At 31.5% G+C, this 21,189-nt stretch overlaps 1 protein-coding gene and 1 pseudogene across 2 annotated transcripts; both read left to right on the top strand.

Moving 5' to 3' along the window:
- The first annotated feature begins 16,391 nt into the window (after positions 1–16,391).
- Positions 16,392–19,252, top strand: LOC105973578 (kinetochore protein SPC24 homolog). Its single transcript, XM_012998612.2, has 5 exons — positions 16,392–16,655; positions 17,936–18,077; positions 18,163–18,264; positions 18,695–18,771; positions 18,911–19,252. The coding sequence occupies exons 1-5, from the start codon at positions 16,478–16,480 to the stop codon at positions 19,033–19,035; spliced, it is 624 nt and encodes a 207-aa protein (XP_012854066.1). The 5' UTR covers positions 16,392–16,477; the 3' UTR covers positions 19,036–19,252.
- A 308-nt stretch (positions 19,253–19,560) lies between these two features.
- LOC105973405 (small ribosomal subunit protein eS4z-like) lies at positions 19,561–20,855 on the top strand (annotated as a pseudogene). The gene is made up of 3 exons (XR_016031041.1): positions 19,561–19,861; positions 20,080–20,181; positions 20,383–20,855. The product of XR_016031041.1 is annotated as a small ribosomal subunit protein eS4z-like (transcript).
- Positions 20,856–21,189: the final 334 nt, after the last annotated feature.

Here is a 21,189-nt window from a genome sequence, read left to right on the forward strand (position 1 = left end):
GAAAAATAAAAACTAAAAATAAAGATGAAAGGTAAAAGATAGATCTAATTGTGTGCTCTTGGCCTTTAAATAGGGTGCAAAAATATAATAGGGCGGGTTTCCTTGTGTAATTAAAATTCCTTCACTGCGCCATCACGACCATCCGCACGGCCGTGTGAAATATACGCTTAAAACCCGCACGGCCGCGCGGTCTTCAGTTCTTCAGAATTCTGATTATTTCACTTTTGGCCCACTTTTTCTCCGAATTTGCAGTTTTCACCCCAAAAGTTGACAATTCTTCAATTTGCACCTAAAATACAAATAATAGCCATTTTAAGCACCAATTATCATTAAAACACACCAAAAGCTTCAATTAAAAGGTACAATTAAGTGTATAAATATACACTTAACAGAAATCTAAAGTGACAGATAATATGGAACAAAAATATTTTTAAAAAGAGACAGTTATTGTGGAATAGAGGGAGTAATATTACTGTGGATGACAGTAATATTACTGTCAACCACATCAATATTAATTCTTTTGGCTTTTTATTATATTTGCCTCTGTTGAACGGTCAACATATTAATATTACTCCATTACACAATAATAATAATTTTTGTTGTGTTAATATTACTGTGCTAGAGACTAATATAGCATGGCTAAGGCTAATTTCCTATAAAATCATGACAAGGCTAATTAGCCAATTAGATAAAAGTCCTTTAGCTTTTATAGTGACGGAAATAGCCCTGCTCTCGTGTTCATTGCCGTCGATTCATTGACCAACAATTCATTAACACACCTCAGCCACCGTCTTCTTACATGATCTTGCCGTCGGCTACCGAAGGCAGTGGAAACAACCATGGAATTTTCGTGTTAGAGATGAGATGTATTGATGTTAAGTGCAACTATGTTATTTTCTTTTATGTTAATCAAAACAAAACTCAAAGTCGCATTAGCATTGCTTTTATTTAAGTGTACGTTATTTCAATTTCAATCAATAGGACAGTCACACGTGGTGGAGGCGAGATGAATTGAAAACATCAAACAACCCTCAAGACCGTTAAGAATCATTCTCACGTTTTAAGATAGGTTCAACACTTTCTTCTTGTAACCTAACTATAAATAGAGAAAGTACACGTTGCAACTTTTCTCAGCTGATTTGGTTAGGTCGTCTTCTTCGTCTTCTTTGAGTTTTAGAACAGTGTTTGGAGCTAGAATTCTCGAAGCTTATTCTGTGTTTAAGCTTCCCATAGTGGAACAAAGGGTTCTACTCTAGCTCAATAGAAGTGGTCAGTGAAATACATAGGGTATGATTCACTGTTAATTACAAGCAAGGAACAGAAAATGTAGTGCCAGATGGACTTTCTAGAATCAATATTGGAGTTGCATTACAAACAATGATAGTAACTCAATGATCTTTTCTAGAGGAAATTAAACTAACTTATCCTACTGACCTAAAGCTTCAGAAAATCATTACAATCTTGCATAAGGATGTCAATTCCAAACCCTCTTATAGTTGGGATAATCAGTTGTTACGTGAAAGGGGTAAGCTCATGGTAGGAAATCAAGGACCATTAAAGAACAAGATCACAAGCTACTACTATAGTTCATCTGTGAGAGGTCACTCAGGCATTCACAGTACACTACATAGGACCAAGCAATTATTATACCGAAAAGGGTTGAAAACCGATGTATACACTTCATACAACATTGTGATGTATGCCAAAGGAACAAGGGTTAGACTGTAGATTCTCCAGGCTTGTTGCAACCTCTTCCCACTCCAAATAGAATTTGGAAAGAGATTTCCATGGATTTGAGTGAGGTTTACATCCATATGGAAGAAGAGGCTATCTTTGTAGTGGTGGACATACTGAGCAAGAGAGCTCATTTCATGGACTTGAAACGTCCTTATACATCTAGTTTGGCGGCTCAAACATTCTTAGATAATGTGTACAAATTACATGGCATGCCAAGGGTGACTGTGAGTGATAGTGACCCCCAGTTCACTTACCCTACTTACCTATGGATTCTTCTAAGGACTTCGTGTTAGTTTTACGTTTTTAATGTTTTATTTTTTGGTCCACTAATTTTTATTTTAATTAATTAAATTGTGGGTAATTCAATTGTGGTATTAAGGTGATTTTATGGTAATTGATTTGTAACGTTGATGGCAATAAAAGACCATAGTGGGTGGGATTTGTCTTCTGCCGTTACAAAGAATCGTGGCCCTCTTCTCTCGTCTATAAAAGAATTCCACAGCTAGGGGTGGGCATTCGGGTCGGGTCGGGTTATTCGGGTTATTCGGGTCGGGTTATTCGGGTTTTTTGCAAAAAAAAAATTACCCGAACCCGACCCGAGATAACCGGGTACCCGGCAACCGGGTACCCGGTTATTTCGGGTCGGGTTCGGGTCGGGTTCGGGTTTTGCTATTTTCCTTTTTTTTTTTTTGAAAAATAAATAGTAACTAAATTTACTTAAGATATACATATATATACAGACATATATATATATATAGAAATATACATATACATATACTGATATACATATATATTATATATATTAATATATATATAGACATATACATATACTGATATACATATATATATTATATATATATATATATAGACATATACATATACATATACTGATATATATATATGTATATACACAGACATATACATATATATACATACAAACATAGACATATATATATATATATACACAGTCTGTATTACAGACATATATATATATATCTTTATATATATAAAAAAAAAAAAAAAAAAAAAATTTTTTTTTTAAACCGGGTACCCGATCGGGTACCCGGGTAGAATTTCTATTACCCGGACCCGACCCGGTTTGAGATCACCGGGTACCCGAACCCGGGAAAAACCCGGTTACGTCAAAAATTACCCGATCCGGTCGGGTAATACCCGACCGGGTCGGGTTATACCCGAATAACCCGACCCGAATGCCCACCCCTATCCACAGCTCTTCTCCTCAACTATCAGACGCAAATTGAGAATTCCATCACTTACAGAATACTTCTTGAGTTGTGATTTGAGAGAGACAGAGAGAAGAAGGTGTGCTACGAATAAAGTTCTCAAGGAGATTCGAAGGAGGCCTGGCTAGGCTCGGCTTGTAGATTGCTAACATCCTTGTTCATCATCTCTATCGAAATCCATGGCGAACGGTATGTCGATAATCCCAATTATGTGTTTATGTTCTTAAGATGAATTTGATTTCAAAATTATGTGATTAAGGTTTTCCGCATAAAATTAAATAAAAGTCTTTCACTTTGTGGATAGAAGTCTTCAGAATAGAGAAGCTACCATTAGAATAATCAGACACTAGAGAAGGCTCAAAATAGGATGAATGTACCTGATAATAAGAGGAGTGATATATCATTTGGGATATGACACATGGTCTTCATTAAACTACAACAACACAGACAACAATCCATGAGAGCTCACACATATTGCAAACTCTCAGTTTTTTTGGACCTTATAACATTCTTCAGAAGGTTGGAGAAACAACTTACACACTAGAAATGTCAGAGAATTCTATGATTCATCCTACTTTTCATGTATCTCAATTGAAGAAAAGGATAGGCTCTCAAATCAGTTAAAAACAGTTACCTACATATATCACATCACACGACACATTAGTATTGAACCTCAATATAATGTGAAATTATTTCATCTTGCATCGTAACTAAGCCCTTCTCCTAACCTTCCATATATTTGTGTCAAGATCAACTTCAGCCAGTTTACGAAACTTCCGGAAATTGCATCATAGCCACAACGGGGGTCAAACTGTAATTATTGAAAAAACTCTTCCCTGCTGTTAGAACTTTCGTAAATTGCAGCAACACCCACAATCTTTATCTATCTTCATATCCGACCGCCTGCAGCTTAAAATTCTTAATTTTACGAAGCTTCTTACCCTGTTTCATTTATTATTTGTGAATCCACCAATTGAAGCATTATGAAAAGGAAAGCCTGTGTTGAATTGGGTATTAAGTCTTTCGATATCGACCTTCCGGAGGACGTCTCCGAACCTGACTTGATTATCAAAGTCCACGAATTGATAAAAAAGATGAAAGGGTGCAATACAAACACATGAGAAAAATACAGATGCAAACAAAATGTACAGAGGGAGTGAAAAAAAGGTGAAAGGTAGAATCCTTACCGTATCTTCTGGTTTCACTTTGCAAAATAGCTTAGCTAAATATGAATGGGTTGAGAAGTTGAGAGGGCGGATATAAATATGAAGAGAAAACATAAACGTGTTGAAGTGGGAGAGAGAAGTTGAAAGTGTTGGAAGTCTTTGGGAATCCCAAAAATCGGAACAAAAAAAATTGAGATGGAAAATAAATAAAAAATTACAAAAATTATGCTGGAGATAAAATAATATTAAAAATGTGATAAAAATCGAAAACAAATAAAAAGTTAAAAAAATATATGCTGGAGATAAAATAATACAAAAAATATGCTGGAGATAAAATAAAAAAATTACAAAAAAACAAAAAAAAGAGATTTTAATATTTAGAAGATTTAATTAGTTGTGCATTAGAGATTTTAGGGCTGAAAATTAGGAGTGAAAGTTACAAAAAAACGAAAAAGAGATTTTAATAATTAGAAGATTTAATTAGTTGCGCATTAGAGATTTTAGGGAATTAGTTGTGCATTAGAGATTTTAGGGCTGAAAATTATGAGCGATGGAAATTAAAAAACACAATTACAAATAATATGCAGGATAATTAGGAGCGAAAGTTACAAAATAACGAAAAAGAGATTTTAATAATTAGAAGATTTAATTAATTACAAATATGCCATTAGGGTTTTTTTAGGGTTGCCCAGCGTTTCTTTCTTTTATATATAAGATTATATGTATAGCATGCAATAGTATATGAATATATTGCAAAATTTTGTATTTGTCATTATTTTATAATTTTTATATAAAATCGTATATGCATCAGATATGATTTGCATGAACAACCAAGATAATAATACATATGCATCATTACAACAAAATATGAGTATGGCCGAGAGCATGCATTTTGTGCGATAATAATGTGCAATTTGTTAAATACTTATTCTGAATGAATTGATTTTGTTATTAGAGCAACTCCAATGCAAAACATCAAAATTGAATTATCAAATACTCATTTGATAATTAAGATAATATTTTAATATTCATTAATAATTTATCTACTCCAACCATGGTCATCAAAAGTAATAATCAATTGGAAGTTTTTTATAATTTTTATTTGTAATTGCCATGTGTCATTTTGTGATTGGATGTTTAGGTGGTTATTTTTTTGATAACTCAATTTCCAAGATGTATTTTTACATGCAAAGAAGTAGAATATCAAAATACTTACTCATTTTGATACTCTCATTGGAGTAGAATTTTTTAATTTGGGATATCAAAAAGGTAGTTATTGGGTTTGATAATCCATTTGATACTCCCATTGGAGTTGCTCTTATCGAAGTACATGCATTGTAAGTACATGCATTGTATGTATTCTGTAAGTGTTTTATCACTGAAATAAAATAATGAGAATATTATTAGTTTTATATTTATAAAATTTACTAATCTTGTTGTTACTAAAGTGACCTAAATTAGTAAAATCTAATAAATATAAGAACTATATGAAAGTTTAATCATTTAAATGATATTAAAGATTATAATATTCTCAAATTGCAGTTATAATTAAGAAATTGAGACTAGCTTAAAGGATAGTCGATTTTAATTAATTATGAACTGGGTAGGGTATCATAATTTGTATTACTTAGCAATTAGAATTGTTTACCTAAAGGTAACATTACTAATTGACGAGTGAGATAAATTATGTTAGACCATATTTAGGTGTTATAAAAGATCATTTACACCAACATAGAGTGAACAATAGGTATACTATATTTCACCCAAAGGAGAACTTCTAGTGATATCGATAGTTCATCTCATTTGACTCAATGTCTAATGTGAGCATCCTTTTATCTTTACCTTATTATATTTGCTATATTTATTTCAGTTGCTATTCCTACTTCATTGTACTCGCATGCTTCTGGTATTAAGACACTCAATGGGTCAAATTTCTCCGAATGGTATGAACAAATTCAATTCACCTTGGGTGTTATGGATTTGGATCTAGCATTGCTTACTGAAAAACCTGGGGAAATAACGGACGCTAACAGTGAGGAAGAAGTTAGCCTAATTGAAGCCTGGACCAAGTCCAATAGGCTTAGTCTTATGCTTATTAGAATGACCGTTGCTAATAATATTAAGACTTCTCTTCCCCAGGTTGACAATGCTATGGAACCGTTAACGGCTATTAAAGAACGCTTTAAATCAGCGGACAAGTCGTTAGCAGGGACACTCATGGTTGAATTGACTACCATGAAATATGGTGGTGATAAGGGAATTCAGGAACACATCCTGAATACGACTGATAAGGCTGCTAAACTTGGAGCTCTTGGCATGAAAGTGGAAGAGTCCTTCCTTGTGCAATTTGTCCTTAACTCACTTCCATCAAAGTTCGGCCCATTCAAAATCCACTATAATACTCAAAAAGACAAGTGGAATTTGAATGAGCTCACTAGTATGTGTATTCAAGAGGAAGTGATATTAAAGCAAGAAGGAAATCACTTTGCATTGGTTGTAACTCATGGAAGTATGAAGAAGGAAGGGAAATTTGTGAAGAGTGGAAAGAAATTTGCACCAAACAAAAGATATGAACCTGGTGAAAGTAGTCAGGGTCATGGAAAAGATTTTGTTGTCACATGTTACTTTTGTAACAAAAAGGGACACGTAAAGAAGGACTGTGAGAAACGTAAGGCTTGGTTCGAAAAGAAAGGTATTCATCTTTCTTTTGTATGTTATGAATCAAATCTTATTGAAGTTCCTTCTTACACTTGGTGGCTTGATTCTGGTGCTACAACTCATATCACAAATTCATTACAGGGATTTCTTACAACTCGGAAACCGGAGGAAAGTGAAAAGTACATCTATATGGGGAACCGTCTCAAATCTAAAGTGGCGTTTGTTGGCACTTATCGCCTCATATTAGAGACGGGTCACAAGATGGATCTTGAAAACACTTTTTATGTACCTACGTTTTCTAGGAATTTGGTTTCTTTGTCAAAACTGGATGTTTGTGGTTATTCAGCTTTAATTGGTTGTGGAAAACTCAGTTTTATGTTTAATTCAATAATAACTGGCTCCGGTATTTTATGTGATAGTTTATATAAAATATCTTTGAATCATGAGTTTGAACAATCATTATTAACCACTCATTCCGAAGTTGGCGTAAAGCGAAGCCTAAATAACGAAAATTCTTCTATCTTGTGGCATAAACGTTTGGGGCATATCTCAAAGGAAAGAATCGAAAGATTGGTAAAAACTGGAATTTTGGAAAATCTAGACTTTACTGATTTTCAAATGTGTGTGGATTGCATTAAGGGTAAGCAAACCAAACACAATAAAAGAGGTGCCACAAGAAGTAAAGAGCTTCTTGAGTTAATCCATACAGATATCTGCTCACTACCTATTCCATGTTTTAGTGGAGAAAAGTATTTTATCACCTTTATTGATGATCTATCTCGTTATGGTTATCTCTATCTAATTCATGAAAAATCTCAAGCCGTTGACATGCTTGAGGTGTTTGTTACGGAAGTCGAGAGACAATTAGATAGAAAAATTAAAGCTATACGATCAGATCGGGGTGGGGAATACTATGGTAGATATGATGAGTCGGGACAAAATCCTAGCCCATTTGATAAATTCTTAGAAAAGCGTGGTATTTGTGCTCAATACACAATGCCTGGAACACCACAGCAGAATGGAGTTGCTGAACGTCGTAATCGTACTCTTATGGATATGGTTAGGAGTATGTTAAGTAATTCAACTGTACCCATTTCACTTTGGAATGAAGCCTTGATAACCGCTATGTATATCTTAAACCGGGTTCCCAATAAGGCAGTCCCAACAACTCCCTACGAGTTGTGGACTGGTAGGAAACCTAGTTTAAGACATTTACATGTTTGGGGTTATCCAGCAGAGGCTAGAATATACAATCCAAATGAAAAGAAATTGGACCCTAGAACAATTTCTGGATATTTTATTGGTTATCCACTAAAGTCTAAAGGGTACAAATTTTATTGTCCTAACCATACTACGAGGATAGTTGAAACTGGAAACGCCAAATTCTTAGAGAATGGTGAAGTTAGTGGGAGTATTGAATCAAGAAAGGTAGAACTTGAGGAAATTAGGGTGGATATTTTACCATCTGATTTTGCTCAAGATAAAGTTACTCTTCAACCTATACAACAGGTTGAAACAAATGATTCGCCACTCCATTCACCACTTCATGAAGATGTTATCATTGGCAATACTGTAGAATCACCACAACCGGTAGCTTTGAGAAAATCTCAAAGGGAAAGGAAATGTGCCATATCCGATGATTATGTGTTGTATCTACAAGAATCTGATTTTGATATTGGTATTCAAAATGATCCAGTTTCATATTCGCAAGCCATGAAAAGTAAAGATTCTAGTAAATGGATTGATGCTATGAATGAAGAGTTGAAATCAATGGACTATAACGGTGTCTGAGATCTTGTCGAATTGCCTGAGAACAGTAAGAAAGTCGGTTGTAGATGGGTCTTCAAGACCAAACGTGACTCTAAAGGCAATATCGAAAGATTTAAAGCTAGACTAGTGGCCAAAGGTTTCACTCAAAAATAAGGCATTGATTATAGAGAAACTTTCTCTCTAGTATGTAAGAAAGACTCTCTTATAATCGTTATGGCTCTTGTAGCTCATTATGATTTGGAGTTGCACCAAATGGACGTGAAAACCGCTTTTCTGAATGGGGATTTAGATGAAGATATCTATATGGACCAGCCTGAAGGATTTGCAAAACAAGGAAATGAACACTTGGCTTGTAAATTAAAGAAATCCATATATGGACTTAAACAAGCTTCTAGACAATGGTATATAAAATTCAATGATACCATTACTTCCTTTGGGTTAAAGAAAAAAACTGTTGATCAGTGTATATATCTAAAAGTCAGTGGGAGCAAGTTTATCTTTTCAGTCTTATATGTGGATGATATTTTACTAGCAAGTAGTGATCTTGGTTTACTTCACGAAAGCAAGAATTATCTTTCAAAGAATTTTAAGATGGTTGATATGGGTGAGGCAAATTATGTTATTGGGATAGAGATCTTTAGAGATTGATCTCGAGGATTGTTAGGCTTGTCTCATAAAGGATATATCAATCGAGTTCTTGAAAGATTTAATATGCAGTTTTGTTCAGCCATTAATGCTCCTATCACGAAAGGTGATAAATTAAATGAAAAGCAATGTCCAAATAATGATTTGAAAAAGGAGAAAATGAAGTTGATTCCATATGTATCAGCAGTTGGAAGTCTGATGTATGCACAGACTTGTACTAGACCAGATATTAGTTATGCACTAAGAGTACTTGGTAGATATCAAAGTAATCCGGGAATAGAACATTGGAAAGCAGCAAAGAAGGTTATGAGGTATCTTCAAGGAAAAAAGGATTACATACTTACTTATAGGAGATCGTACCAATTAGAGGTTATTGGTTATTCGGACTCCGATTTTGCTGGTTGTGTAGATAGTAGAAAGTCCACATCGGGCTTTGTATTTCTACTAGCTGGTGGAGCAATCTCTTGGAAGAGTGTAAAGCAAATTATTATTGCTTCTTCCACAATGGAGGCTGAGTTTGTAGCATGTTTTGAGGCCTCAAGTCATGCACTATGGCTGCAAAATTTTATCTTAGGGCTTAAGGCTATTGACTCAATTGCTAAGCCTTTGAAGATATATTGTGATAACACCGCGTCCGTTTTCTTCTCTAAGAATGGAAAGTATTCAAGTGAATCCAAGCACATGGATCTTAAGTACTTGGTTGTTAAAGAAAGAGTACAGAAACAACAAGTGTCAATAGAAAATTTAAGTACAACTCTTATGGTTGCTGATCCATTAACCAAGGGATTGCCTATAAAGACATATGAGGAACATGTTATTAGAATAGGTCTTTTGAGCAATCTATGATTTGATGAGTTATGATTGTAATTGACACTTAATTTATTTAATCAAATGTTTATGTTTTCCTGTTTCCAATTATGTGTGCACATATTATATTTGGAATTAATTTAACATGATTTGTCCTAACAAGACAAAATTAAAGGGGCTATTATGAATTAGAATAGAAAGGGTTATTAGTAGCGTGATACATAGAAGGGAATATGATGAATGAATCATATGACCGCTATGACTCACATTAATAACTCAAACTAGTTCTAGTATTAAAGTTCTCTATTTACCTATTATGGTAATCACCTTAATTTTCTTTTAAAACCGTGATCACGTGTCAAATGTTTTGTATGAAGAACCCACTGAGTCAAATAATTTTTTAAACTTATTTTTCTTAATCGATTCAGTGGACTAAGTGGGAGAATGTTAGTTTTACGTTTTTAACGTTTTATTTTTTGGTCCACTAATCTTTATTTTAATTAATTAAATTGTGGGTAATTAAATTATGGTATTAAGGTGATTTTATGGTAATTGATTTGTAACGTTGATGGCAATAAAAGACCATGATGGGTGGGATTTGTCTTCTGCCGTTACAAAGAATCGTGGCCCTCTTCTCTCGTCTATAAAAGAATTCCACAACTCTTCTCCTCAACTATCAGACGCAAATTGAGAATTCCATCACTTACAGAATACTTCGTGAGTTGTGATTTGAGAGAGACAGAGAGAAGAAGGTGTGCTACGAATAAAGTTCTCAAGGAGATTCGAAGGAGGCCTGGCTAGGCTCGGCTTGTAGATTGCTAACATCCTTGTTCATCATCTCTATCGAAATCCATGGCGAACGGTATGTCGATAATCCCAATTATGTGTTTATGTTCTTAAGATGAATTTGATTTCAAAATTATGTGATTAAGGTTTTCCGCATAAAATTAAATAAAAGTCTTTCACTTTGTGGATAGAAGTCTTCAGAATAGAGAAGCTACCATTAGAATAATCAGACACTAGAGAAGGCTCAAAATAGGATGAATGTACAAACTGATAATAAGAGGAGTGATAGATCATTTGGGATATGACACATGGTCTTCATTAAACTACAACAACACAGACAACAATCCATGAGAGCTCACACATATTGCAAACTCTCAGTTTTTTTGGACCTTATAACATTCTTCAGAAGGTTAGAGAAACAGCTTACACACTAGAAATGTCAGAGAATTCTATGATTCATCCTACTTTTCATGTATCTCAATTGAAGAAAAGGATAGGCTCTCAAATCAGTTAAAAACACTTACCTACATATATCACATCACACGACACATTAGTATTGAACCTCAATCTAATGTGAAATTATTTCATTAATAATATGAGTGATAATTGCAAGTGGTTTTTTTTTGCAATTTATATAAATATTGTGTATAAATTTCCTCAATTGAGAAATTATAAATATTGCATATAGCTCCTACGTTTTTTTAGTCAAAATATTGGTTGTAAAAAGGAAACTCATTAACCAATAAAAAGACACTATTTTAACATGTAAGAGTGATAAAATTTGAAAACCAATAATATGAAATTATTTCATTAATAATATGGGTGATTCTTGTAAGTGGGGTTGTTTTGCAATTAATATAAATATTGTGTATAAAATCTCATTAACCAAAAAGAAGAATTATGTCATATGTGCATTTATATATTTACGTATTTACTATCAAACAATTGATTAAAAAAGGAAACTTATTAACCAATAAAAATACGGTATTTTAACGTGTAGGAGAAATAAAATTTGAAAACTTAATATGAAATCAATTAATTAATAACATTGGTGATTATGGTAAGTGGGGTTTTTTTGAAATTATTTAAACAATTTGGACTCAATCTCCTCAATTGGAAAAAAAATAATTGGGTATTTTAGGTTTATATATAATACTAGTATTTCACCCGTGCGTTGCACGGAGGTCAGTTTCAAAATGAGAAAAATAAACTTATGTAAACGACTATCTCTTTATAACAATACCAATTCAAGTAAAACAAAATGGAAGAAAATAAAAAACATAAACTTTATCTCTTAATTTAGAGTTGTAACATATGAAATTAAGTTAAATATTACAAATAAGAAAACATGAAGCACGCAAAACACGATATCAAGATTAAGTGAAATTATTTAAAACATATGGTATAACACTATTTCTTGGATTGCAATCTACTACACCATGTGAATCTTCTGCAAAATAACTAAGGTAACAACAAACACGGTAGCAGAGAAGTAACACAATAGATATTCAAATAATCTGCAAGTTTATCACTAATGGCATTCAATTAGTGATGCATATTACTCAAACAATAAAACTTATAAATATTGCAAAAAAGATATGTTGTATACGCCACTACCAGTACTAAAACCAATGTTGATACCAATATCAATGTCAATACCAATACCAATATTGCTACCAATAGTGATACTAATTCGGTTAGTACTAATACTAATACTAATACTAATAATAATATTAATACTAATACTAATACTAATAGTGATACTAATACTAATATTGGTACTAATACTGGTACTAATACTAATATTAATACTAATATTAATACTAATACTAATACTAATATTAATTCTAATACCGATACTAATATTGATAATAATACAAATATTAATATTAATATTGATACTAATACTAATACTAATATTAATACTGATATTAATACTAATATTTGTATTAATACTAATATTGATACTAATACCAATACTAATACCGATACTAATACTAATATTAATACTAATACTGATACTAATAATAATACTGATACTAATACTAACACTCATACTCATACTCATACCAATACTAATATTAATACTAATAATAATACTAATACTAATACTAATATTCATATTGATACTAATACTAATTAATACTAAGAATAATACTAATATTGATACTACTACTGATAATAATACTGATACTTATATTGATAATGATAGTTATACTAATACTAAGACTAATACTAATACTAATACTAATACTAATACTAATACTAATAATAATACTAATACTTATAGTGATACTAATAGTGATATTGATACTAAAAATAACACTAATAGTAATACTAATATTAATACTAAGACTAATACTGATATTAATAACAATAAAAATCCTTATACTGATACTAATACTTATACTCATACTGATACTCATAATAATGTTATATTAATACTAATATTAATACAGATATTGATATTGACACTAATATTGATACTCATAGCAATATTAATATTAATATTATTACTAATACTAATACTAATACTAATACTAATACTAATACTAATACTAATACTAATACTAATATTAATACTGATATTGATATTGATATTGATACTAATAACGATACTCATACTGATACTCATAGTAATATTAATATTGATACTCATATTGATACTCATACTAATACTGATATTCATACTAATATTGATACTCATACTCATACTGATATTCACAATCATATTGATACTCATACTAATACTGATACTAATATTGATATTGATATTGATACTAATACTGATACTGATAGTGATACTAATATCGATACTAATATTGATATTGATATTGATACTGATACTCATACTCATACTGATACTGATATTGATACAAATGTTGATATTGATACTAATACTGATACTGATACTAATACTGATACTGATACGGATATGAATACTGAAACTGAAATTGATACTGATAATGATACTGATACTCATACCGATACTGATACCGATATCGATACCGATACCGATACCGATGCCGATACCGATACCGATGCCGATACCGATACTGATGCTGATACTAATGTTGATACCTATAATGATACCGATACTGATATTGATACTGATACTGATATGTAGACTAATATTAATATTAATATTAATATTAATATTAATACTAATACTAATACTAATACTAATACTAATACTAATACTAATACTAATACTAATACTAATACTAATACTAATACTAATACTAAAACTAATATTAACACTAATATTAATACTAATATTAATACTAATACTATTACTAATACTATTACTAATACTAATACTAATACTAATACTAATACTAATACTAATACTAATACTAATACTAATACTAATACTAATACTAATACTAATACTAATACTAATACTAATACTAATACTATTTCTAATACTAATATGTTAATATTGTTAATGTTAATGCTAATGTACATATTCTAATGCTAATACTAATTTTAATGTTAATGTTAACCTGGATATGCTTATACTATGCTTATACTGATTATAATTGTAATACTAATATTATTCAAATCCTTATCGTATTCATAATCATATTCATAACACTAATCATGATTCTAATCCTAATCATAATTATAATCCTAAACCTATTTCTAACATTAATTATAATCCTAATAATTTTACTACTAATAATATTAATGCTAATGCTAATGTTAATTCTAATTATAATTCTAATTTTAATTCTAACCATATTACTAATCATAATGCTAATCATAATCATAATACTAATACATGTCACTAATTGTAGTACTCATCAATAATCACAATCTTAATTATAATTCAAATATTAATATTAATCATAATCATTATCCTAATCCTAATATTAATAATAATACTATATTAATCCGAATCCTAATCCTAGTATTAATACTAATACTAATTCCAAAATCATAATTCTAATGCTAATACTAATCACAATCCTAATTCTGATTTTGCATCAATGTTTTTGCAATTATCTATTATTTTGTATAAAAAATAATTCTATTCAATCTCGCAACTTTTATATCAAATTTCTTATGTGTGGTACGTGAAACATCAAAAAACACATATTAAATATATTAGAAATTAATATTTAATTATATTATCAAACTGACATTAAAATTATTAAAAATAATATAAGGGTATAAGCAAACGGTAAGACGTGAAAAGAACAATAATCGTTGTTAATAGAATAAATTACGAAAATCTCATGAAACTTAGGCTAAATTACGGAAAGCACCCCCACTTATCGGTAACTACCCAAATCCCCCAGATGTCTGTTTATGTCTTACACGGCCCCCTTGTGGTGTGATTTTTTACGGAATCTTTCTTATTCAATGTAATATCCAAAAAATTGTGGATTCTACCCTTGCAGACGTGACATTTTTTTTATCTTATTTTTTATATACAAAAATTACCCTTAGGGGAGGTAATAATAATACTAAAAAGTTGTGAAGATGTTATTTAAGAAGAATAAATATTTCGTGTAAAGTCCCCCTCAGGGTAATTTTTGTCTTTAAAAAATACCATAAACAAATGTCGTGTGCAGGGTAGAATCTGCATTTTTCGGGGAATATTCCACGTAATAAAAAAAATTCGTGAAAAATCATACCGGGGATCGATGTAAGACGGAAACAAATATTAGGAAAATTTTGGTAATTACGAATATGATATTAAATTAGTAAAAAAGATAAACATATTATCTGGCCCTGTTCATGTAAAATGTATAATATCAAATGATTTATTCTGCAATAATTTTTTTATATAGATCCAAGTTTATGAATTAAAATACAAAATTTTCGTAACACCATCAATCATACAATTATAATAAGTGAAGATTTTAAATTGAATTTAGATAAATTTAAATTAAATTAATTCGTATTAAAATTAAATTAAAAAAAGACTATTTAGAGTTTCCAAGAAAGTTGATATATTTAGAGCATTTTATAAATGGTATGATATAAATATATAATAAAATAATTAATTTTTTTTTTTTAATTTTGGAAAATGATGACATGTTTTTTGATGATTTATTTTCACCAATCAATTTGCAACATGGGATGAAATTGAATACATGTCACCAATTGAAATTGACAAATGTCAATCAATTAGGTGTGGAATTCAACTTCTATTCTATATATTATATAGATAGATATATATAAAAGAATATAAATATGTATTTAAATATTAGTACCATAAATATATATGAAAATTAAGAATTTAAAGGTATATTTGAAATATAGTGCCATAAATATTTAAAAAAAGTCATTAATATTACAAAAAGAAAAAAAGAAAAAAGAAACTTGCAGTGCCCTAGTAAGGGGTTCGAACGCTGTACATTCCAAAAAGGACATGTATACTTTACCATTAAAGCAAGAACAACGTTAGAAACACAACATACATCAAAAATTATATAACGCCATAAGGAATATTTTTTTAATTTAAAATCATGGGTGTGCAAGAAGGATCCGCCACTGCTATAAACCCTAACAACAAGTTCACACATCAAAATCTATATAGCTCAATGCATACATAGTGAATATTTTTTTATTCAAAATCAAGGGTGTGCAGAAGGATCCGCCACTGCTATAAACCCTCGGCGGATTATTGAATCTTAATCGTAAGAGAACAGAATGGGAGAGAAATGGCGAAAATTGGATATGGAAGAGCTGATGAATTACAGCAACAATCTGATACAAGTTCTGAAAGAGGAGAAGGATGCTTTTGTGCTCAACCATTTTCTGCGCCATACCGAATCATCTCAGTCACATTGGCCCAAACATCACAACCAAGTCGCGACCTCCATTCAAGGTCTTTTCCTTTTTCCCCTTCAAATCTAATCTCTTTTACAGAAGATGACTTTAAATTGTTTGTAGAATATTTTTCTGATGCTGTGGAAGTTTACTTAGTAGTTAGAATTTTTTTTTTTTTTTTGACAGCCTTCATTTAGATATCTTATGTTGATCTTATTTTGATGAGTGGGCAAAATTTTGAAATTCCTAGTGTATAAGATGTTTCGCATTGCATTATTTTACCGCATCGGATTGCGCAATATTGATATTGGTACGAAATTATATACATCGTGTGAGAAAAGGAATTGGGTTGGGTGGTGGTTCTGTAACATTTTTTTTTTTTTTTCCCTCACCATTTGGTTTAGCACTTTCTGTATGTTTGGAGTCATTACTGACTAAATATTAGAAAAATAATAAACTCAGCCCGGCAGATAAAGATCATCTGCTATCTGCAATCGTGTTGCTTAAACAGAATGTGACGTAAGTATATCGGTTGTAGTTATATAATAGAGTTCTTGATTCTTGAAAATCCCACCGGTTGTGTGATATAGGAATGAGCTTTTTGAAATTCTTAATCTACTGCCTTGTTCTTGAATTGGATATATGCGACATACTTGCGGCAATGTGGTGTAATGGATATCATATATTCCTTAGTTTTACTATGCTGATCAAGGTAGTTAAAATCGGGATTTTAAGTGAAATCGGAGAGGGGTAGTCAAATCGGAAACGTAAAAAATCGTAAGATTTTACATGTATTGTAAAATAAATATATTTAGTACTTACTACTTAGAAAACATCCGCAACACAAATAAAATAAGTCATAATATACATAAAATATGTCCTAACAAATATATAACATCCCAACATTAAAAAAACATGTTTTAACATTAGTTAAAGATAGCTGTGTTAGGAGATAACTGAAACTGGACACTCACAGCCGCTGGATGTTTTTTTTTAACAGAGGAGAAGTATTTTCTTCTCGTCGTGATAGATTGTTATTTTAGGGCAAATTTCGGCTGAGCTTTATATATTATGGATTATTTGGTAATTGGCTGAATTTTTTTAGTTAAAAAACTGAATTTATGAGGCTATAATCCAAAGTTTCAGCCAAATTCTTGACAAAAACCAAAATCGCACTAAAATCGCGTTTTTAACGATTTTGAACGCGATTTCACACGATTTTAAGGCACTTGCGATTTAGTCCTCTCTTAGTCCTTTTCAGTGTGTAAAATCTTAAAGTCTTACGATTTAGAACTCGATTTTGACTACATTGATGCTGATAGTTTATCCTTATCACAGACTATAAGAGGAAGATTAATGCATGCAAGCAAGAAGCGGCAGTTACAGAATCTGACACTGTAGCAGATGCTGTGTTAGATTCGTTGCAGAAAGTATTGGATGAGGAACATCAATTAGAACGGAAGCATAGGGAGGATATTAGATAAGTATTATTATGGTTTGTTTTCAGCCATTTATCTTCCGGCCAACAGTATTATAAATTAACAACTTCTTTTGTGAAAAAACACAGTAATTACCAATGGAGTTGATGATCTAGACCGTCGGAGGGTCTATACCGAAGAAGAATTTCAAAAAATCAAGAAAGTTGATCAAAATGAACTGAGAGCTCAGTAAGTCATCCGAAACTTCAATATTTTTCTCATTTCTGTTATACTTAGTGTGGTATCTCTTTCTTGCTACTAGAACATGGTGACCACCATATTTTTAGAAATCATGTTCTAGCCATGCTGTTATTTAGCTGTTTCATTTCTTCACAACCCCCCCACCCCCCAATTTGTTTCAATAATTAATTGTTTGGACCTTGGTGACCTGATTTCTTGTTTAAGTTTTTCACATCAAGAAAATTGTCCGATGCCGATAAACTATGTGCAATGCATAACGATATTATTCAATTCCAACTATTGTTGCAGATTTAACTGCAATTTGATGAAATGAATTATTATATGCATTTACACAACGATATGATCTACTTTACATTGTGGCTCTGTAATGTGTTTACTAACTAGCAGCAGCTTATACAATTTCCTTTTGGTGTTGCAGGATGAAGCTTTCAATGTATGCTTCTGTGACAAATACCATTCCAGACTTGGAGGACGATGAATCCAAATTATCAGGCCGTATCCTTCTTAGTTTGCGTACATATATATATATATATATTTCAGAATAATATTTGCTTGTTATTCGTAATAAAGCATTTCAATATTTACAATATATTCATAAATCCCAAGAATTTTTTTCGTTAACCCCCTCATTCAGATATCGTGGTGAGAGATAAGAGAGCTGTTGACAAGTTTGAGTTGGATCCATCAAAAGATAATTGTAACACCATTTGGAAGATGATAAAACCTGTGAAGAATCAATCTCTAGATTCGGCTTTCTAATTTGGGTAAATATGCTCAATTCTGATTTATTGTTTGGGAAGTTAGACTAGAATGCAAATTTGGTTCTTGAAGTTGAAATGTTTTAAGGTTTATTTTTTATTTTGTACTTTCTTTTCTTTTTGTAATATCTGGTGTTTATGTTTATGCTCTGCTCTGTATGAACATCCGAACAAGCAAAGTAAGATATATGTATGTATATTTATGCCAGTTGGTGAAATCTTGTTCTCATTTGAGGTGTAAAAATAACTGCAAATTTGTATTTCATTTGTGTTACAGAATTATTAATTGATATAAATACATTGTATAAGTTGACTCTGGAGTGATTCTAGACCCCTAATCGTAGTTAGTTTCCTTGTATACGTGATTGTATATGTACCTGAAAATGGATGACCTAGTGTTGATTGCGTCGTCTCTCGTGTGCTTTGATATATCAGAAATTCCCTTCCTATTATATATATATATATATATATATATATATATATATATATATATATATATATATATATATATATACATATATTTTTAATTTTAAATCGAAAGTTGTTTAGAGGATTCATGTAATACAGTAATAGATCAACAACAGTGTGTTAAGAAATTCATGTATTTGAATTTACGGTGATCATGTTCTGGATGTTCAATTCCCCTGGATGATGCTGATTGGAGAGAACCTTCTTCCGAAATGCAAATCAAGGGAATGCTTGCCTTGCCCTTGATTCTCATTTCCGCGAAATATGCTCATTTACATACCGTGAGGTTATTGCCATTCTGATGCAACGTCACATCCTTAGCTTGTTGACGGGAAAGACTTATCCAGCTGGTTTTATGGGTATGCCCTTATTTTCTTTTCGAGATTATTTTGTTATAAAGATAGTCTATGTTAGCAAAGCTATGTTGCATGGACGGTGGACTTGCACTTTGTGTAGAAATCTATGCTATCTTCATGACGTGAATTATTATTTGCTTTCTGATCACATAAAATTTTATTTTTTGTAGTTTTGGACTTATTTTTTGTTAAGATTTATTTAATACCTTATTTTTTCGTAGATGTTGTCTCTATCCCAAAGACCAGTGAGAACTTTTGTCTTCTGTATGACACTAAGGGAAGGAAGGTTCAGGCTACACTCGATCAGGGATGAGGAAGCCATGGTTTGTATATCATTACCACCTTTTACTAATTGTTCTGATGATTAACATGTATACTAAGTACACTGCTATTTCTTGAAAAATAATACTCTAAGAATTAGCTATAAAACTCAGTCGATATAATTTATTTTTGATGTTGAATTTATTGTTCGTTGTTGGAACTGTAGTAATGCGATCTTCTGTATTCATTTTATTAATGTGCAGTTTAAGCTATGCAAAGTCCGCCTCAGTTCAGTTGGGAAAGAAGGGTATTCCATACATCATCAACACATACAATGGAAGGACCATTCGCTATCCGGACCCACTTAATGACTTATCAAGGCAAACTGGATTTGGACTTGATCAAATTCGATGTCGGAAATGTTGTGATGGTGACTGGTGGTAGGACCAGAGGCCGTGTTGGAATACTCAAGAATCGTGACAAGCATAAGGCTGGCTACCCAATCGGCAACTGCTTAATAATAATATTATTTTTCTTCTTTGCATGACTATAAGTTAGTTTAAATTTGTTGGAGCATGCATTTTTCAATCCCGTCGAGCCTGGACCATTGCTATATTCTTCTATCTGTCGTTTTTATTATTGTAGGATTTTGACTGGAGGAGAAAAATTGTGGTTTTATTTTTTTCATTTGAAGTTTTTTGCAAAATTTAATTGAGCTTCTCATTTGGACACTTTACTGTGGGTGTTTGGTTCGAATTTTAGTTATTGCCTAATAATGTGTGCTTTTCAATCACTCTTTTGGTTGAACCTGTTACTTATTAAGCAGCATTACATTTTTATTAAATCAAATTGTCATCGTCAGGAATTATTGAGTTTTTTAATTTTGTAGAAAAATTGAAAATAATAGACCCATTTTCTTAGAAAACCCAAAATCTGGAAAAAGATCATTAACTCAATAGACTGACCATAGAATCTAATGAAAAATCTCATTAACTATGTTCTGGATTGAAAATCCGGTCTTCCTAGCCCAATTTCAACCCAATACATTAAATTAAACAAGTCAAATCAGT

The sequence above is a fragment of the Erythranthe guttata genome, chromosome 4 (genome assembly GCF_056151865.1).
Source record: "Erythranthe guttata isolate IM_541 chromosome 4, IM_541, whole genome shotgun sequence".
NCBI lineage: Eukaryota > Viridiplantae > Streptophyta > Magnoliopsida > Lamiales > Phrymaceae > Erythranthe > Erythranthe guttata.

Bases quoted from the DNA above. Each gene is read 5' to 3' on its own strand.
- LOC105973578 (XM_012998612.2), top strand. From the start codon at position 16,478: ATGGGAGAGAAATGGCGAAAATTGGATATGGAAGAGCTGATGAATTAC. The intron at 16,656-17,935 runs GTCTTTTCCTTT...TCCTTATCACAG, and splicing joins AGTCGCGACCTCCATTCAAG to ACTATAAGAGGAAGATTAAT. The intron at 18,772-18,910 runs GTATCCTTCTTA...CCCCTCATTCAG, and splicing joins TGAATCCAAATTATCAGGCC to ATATCGTGGTGAGAGATAAG.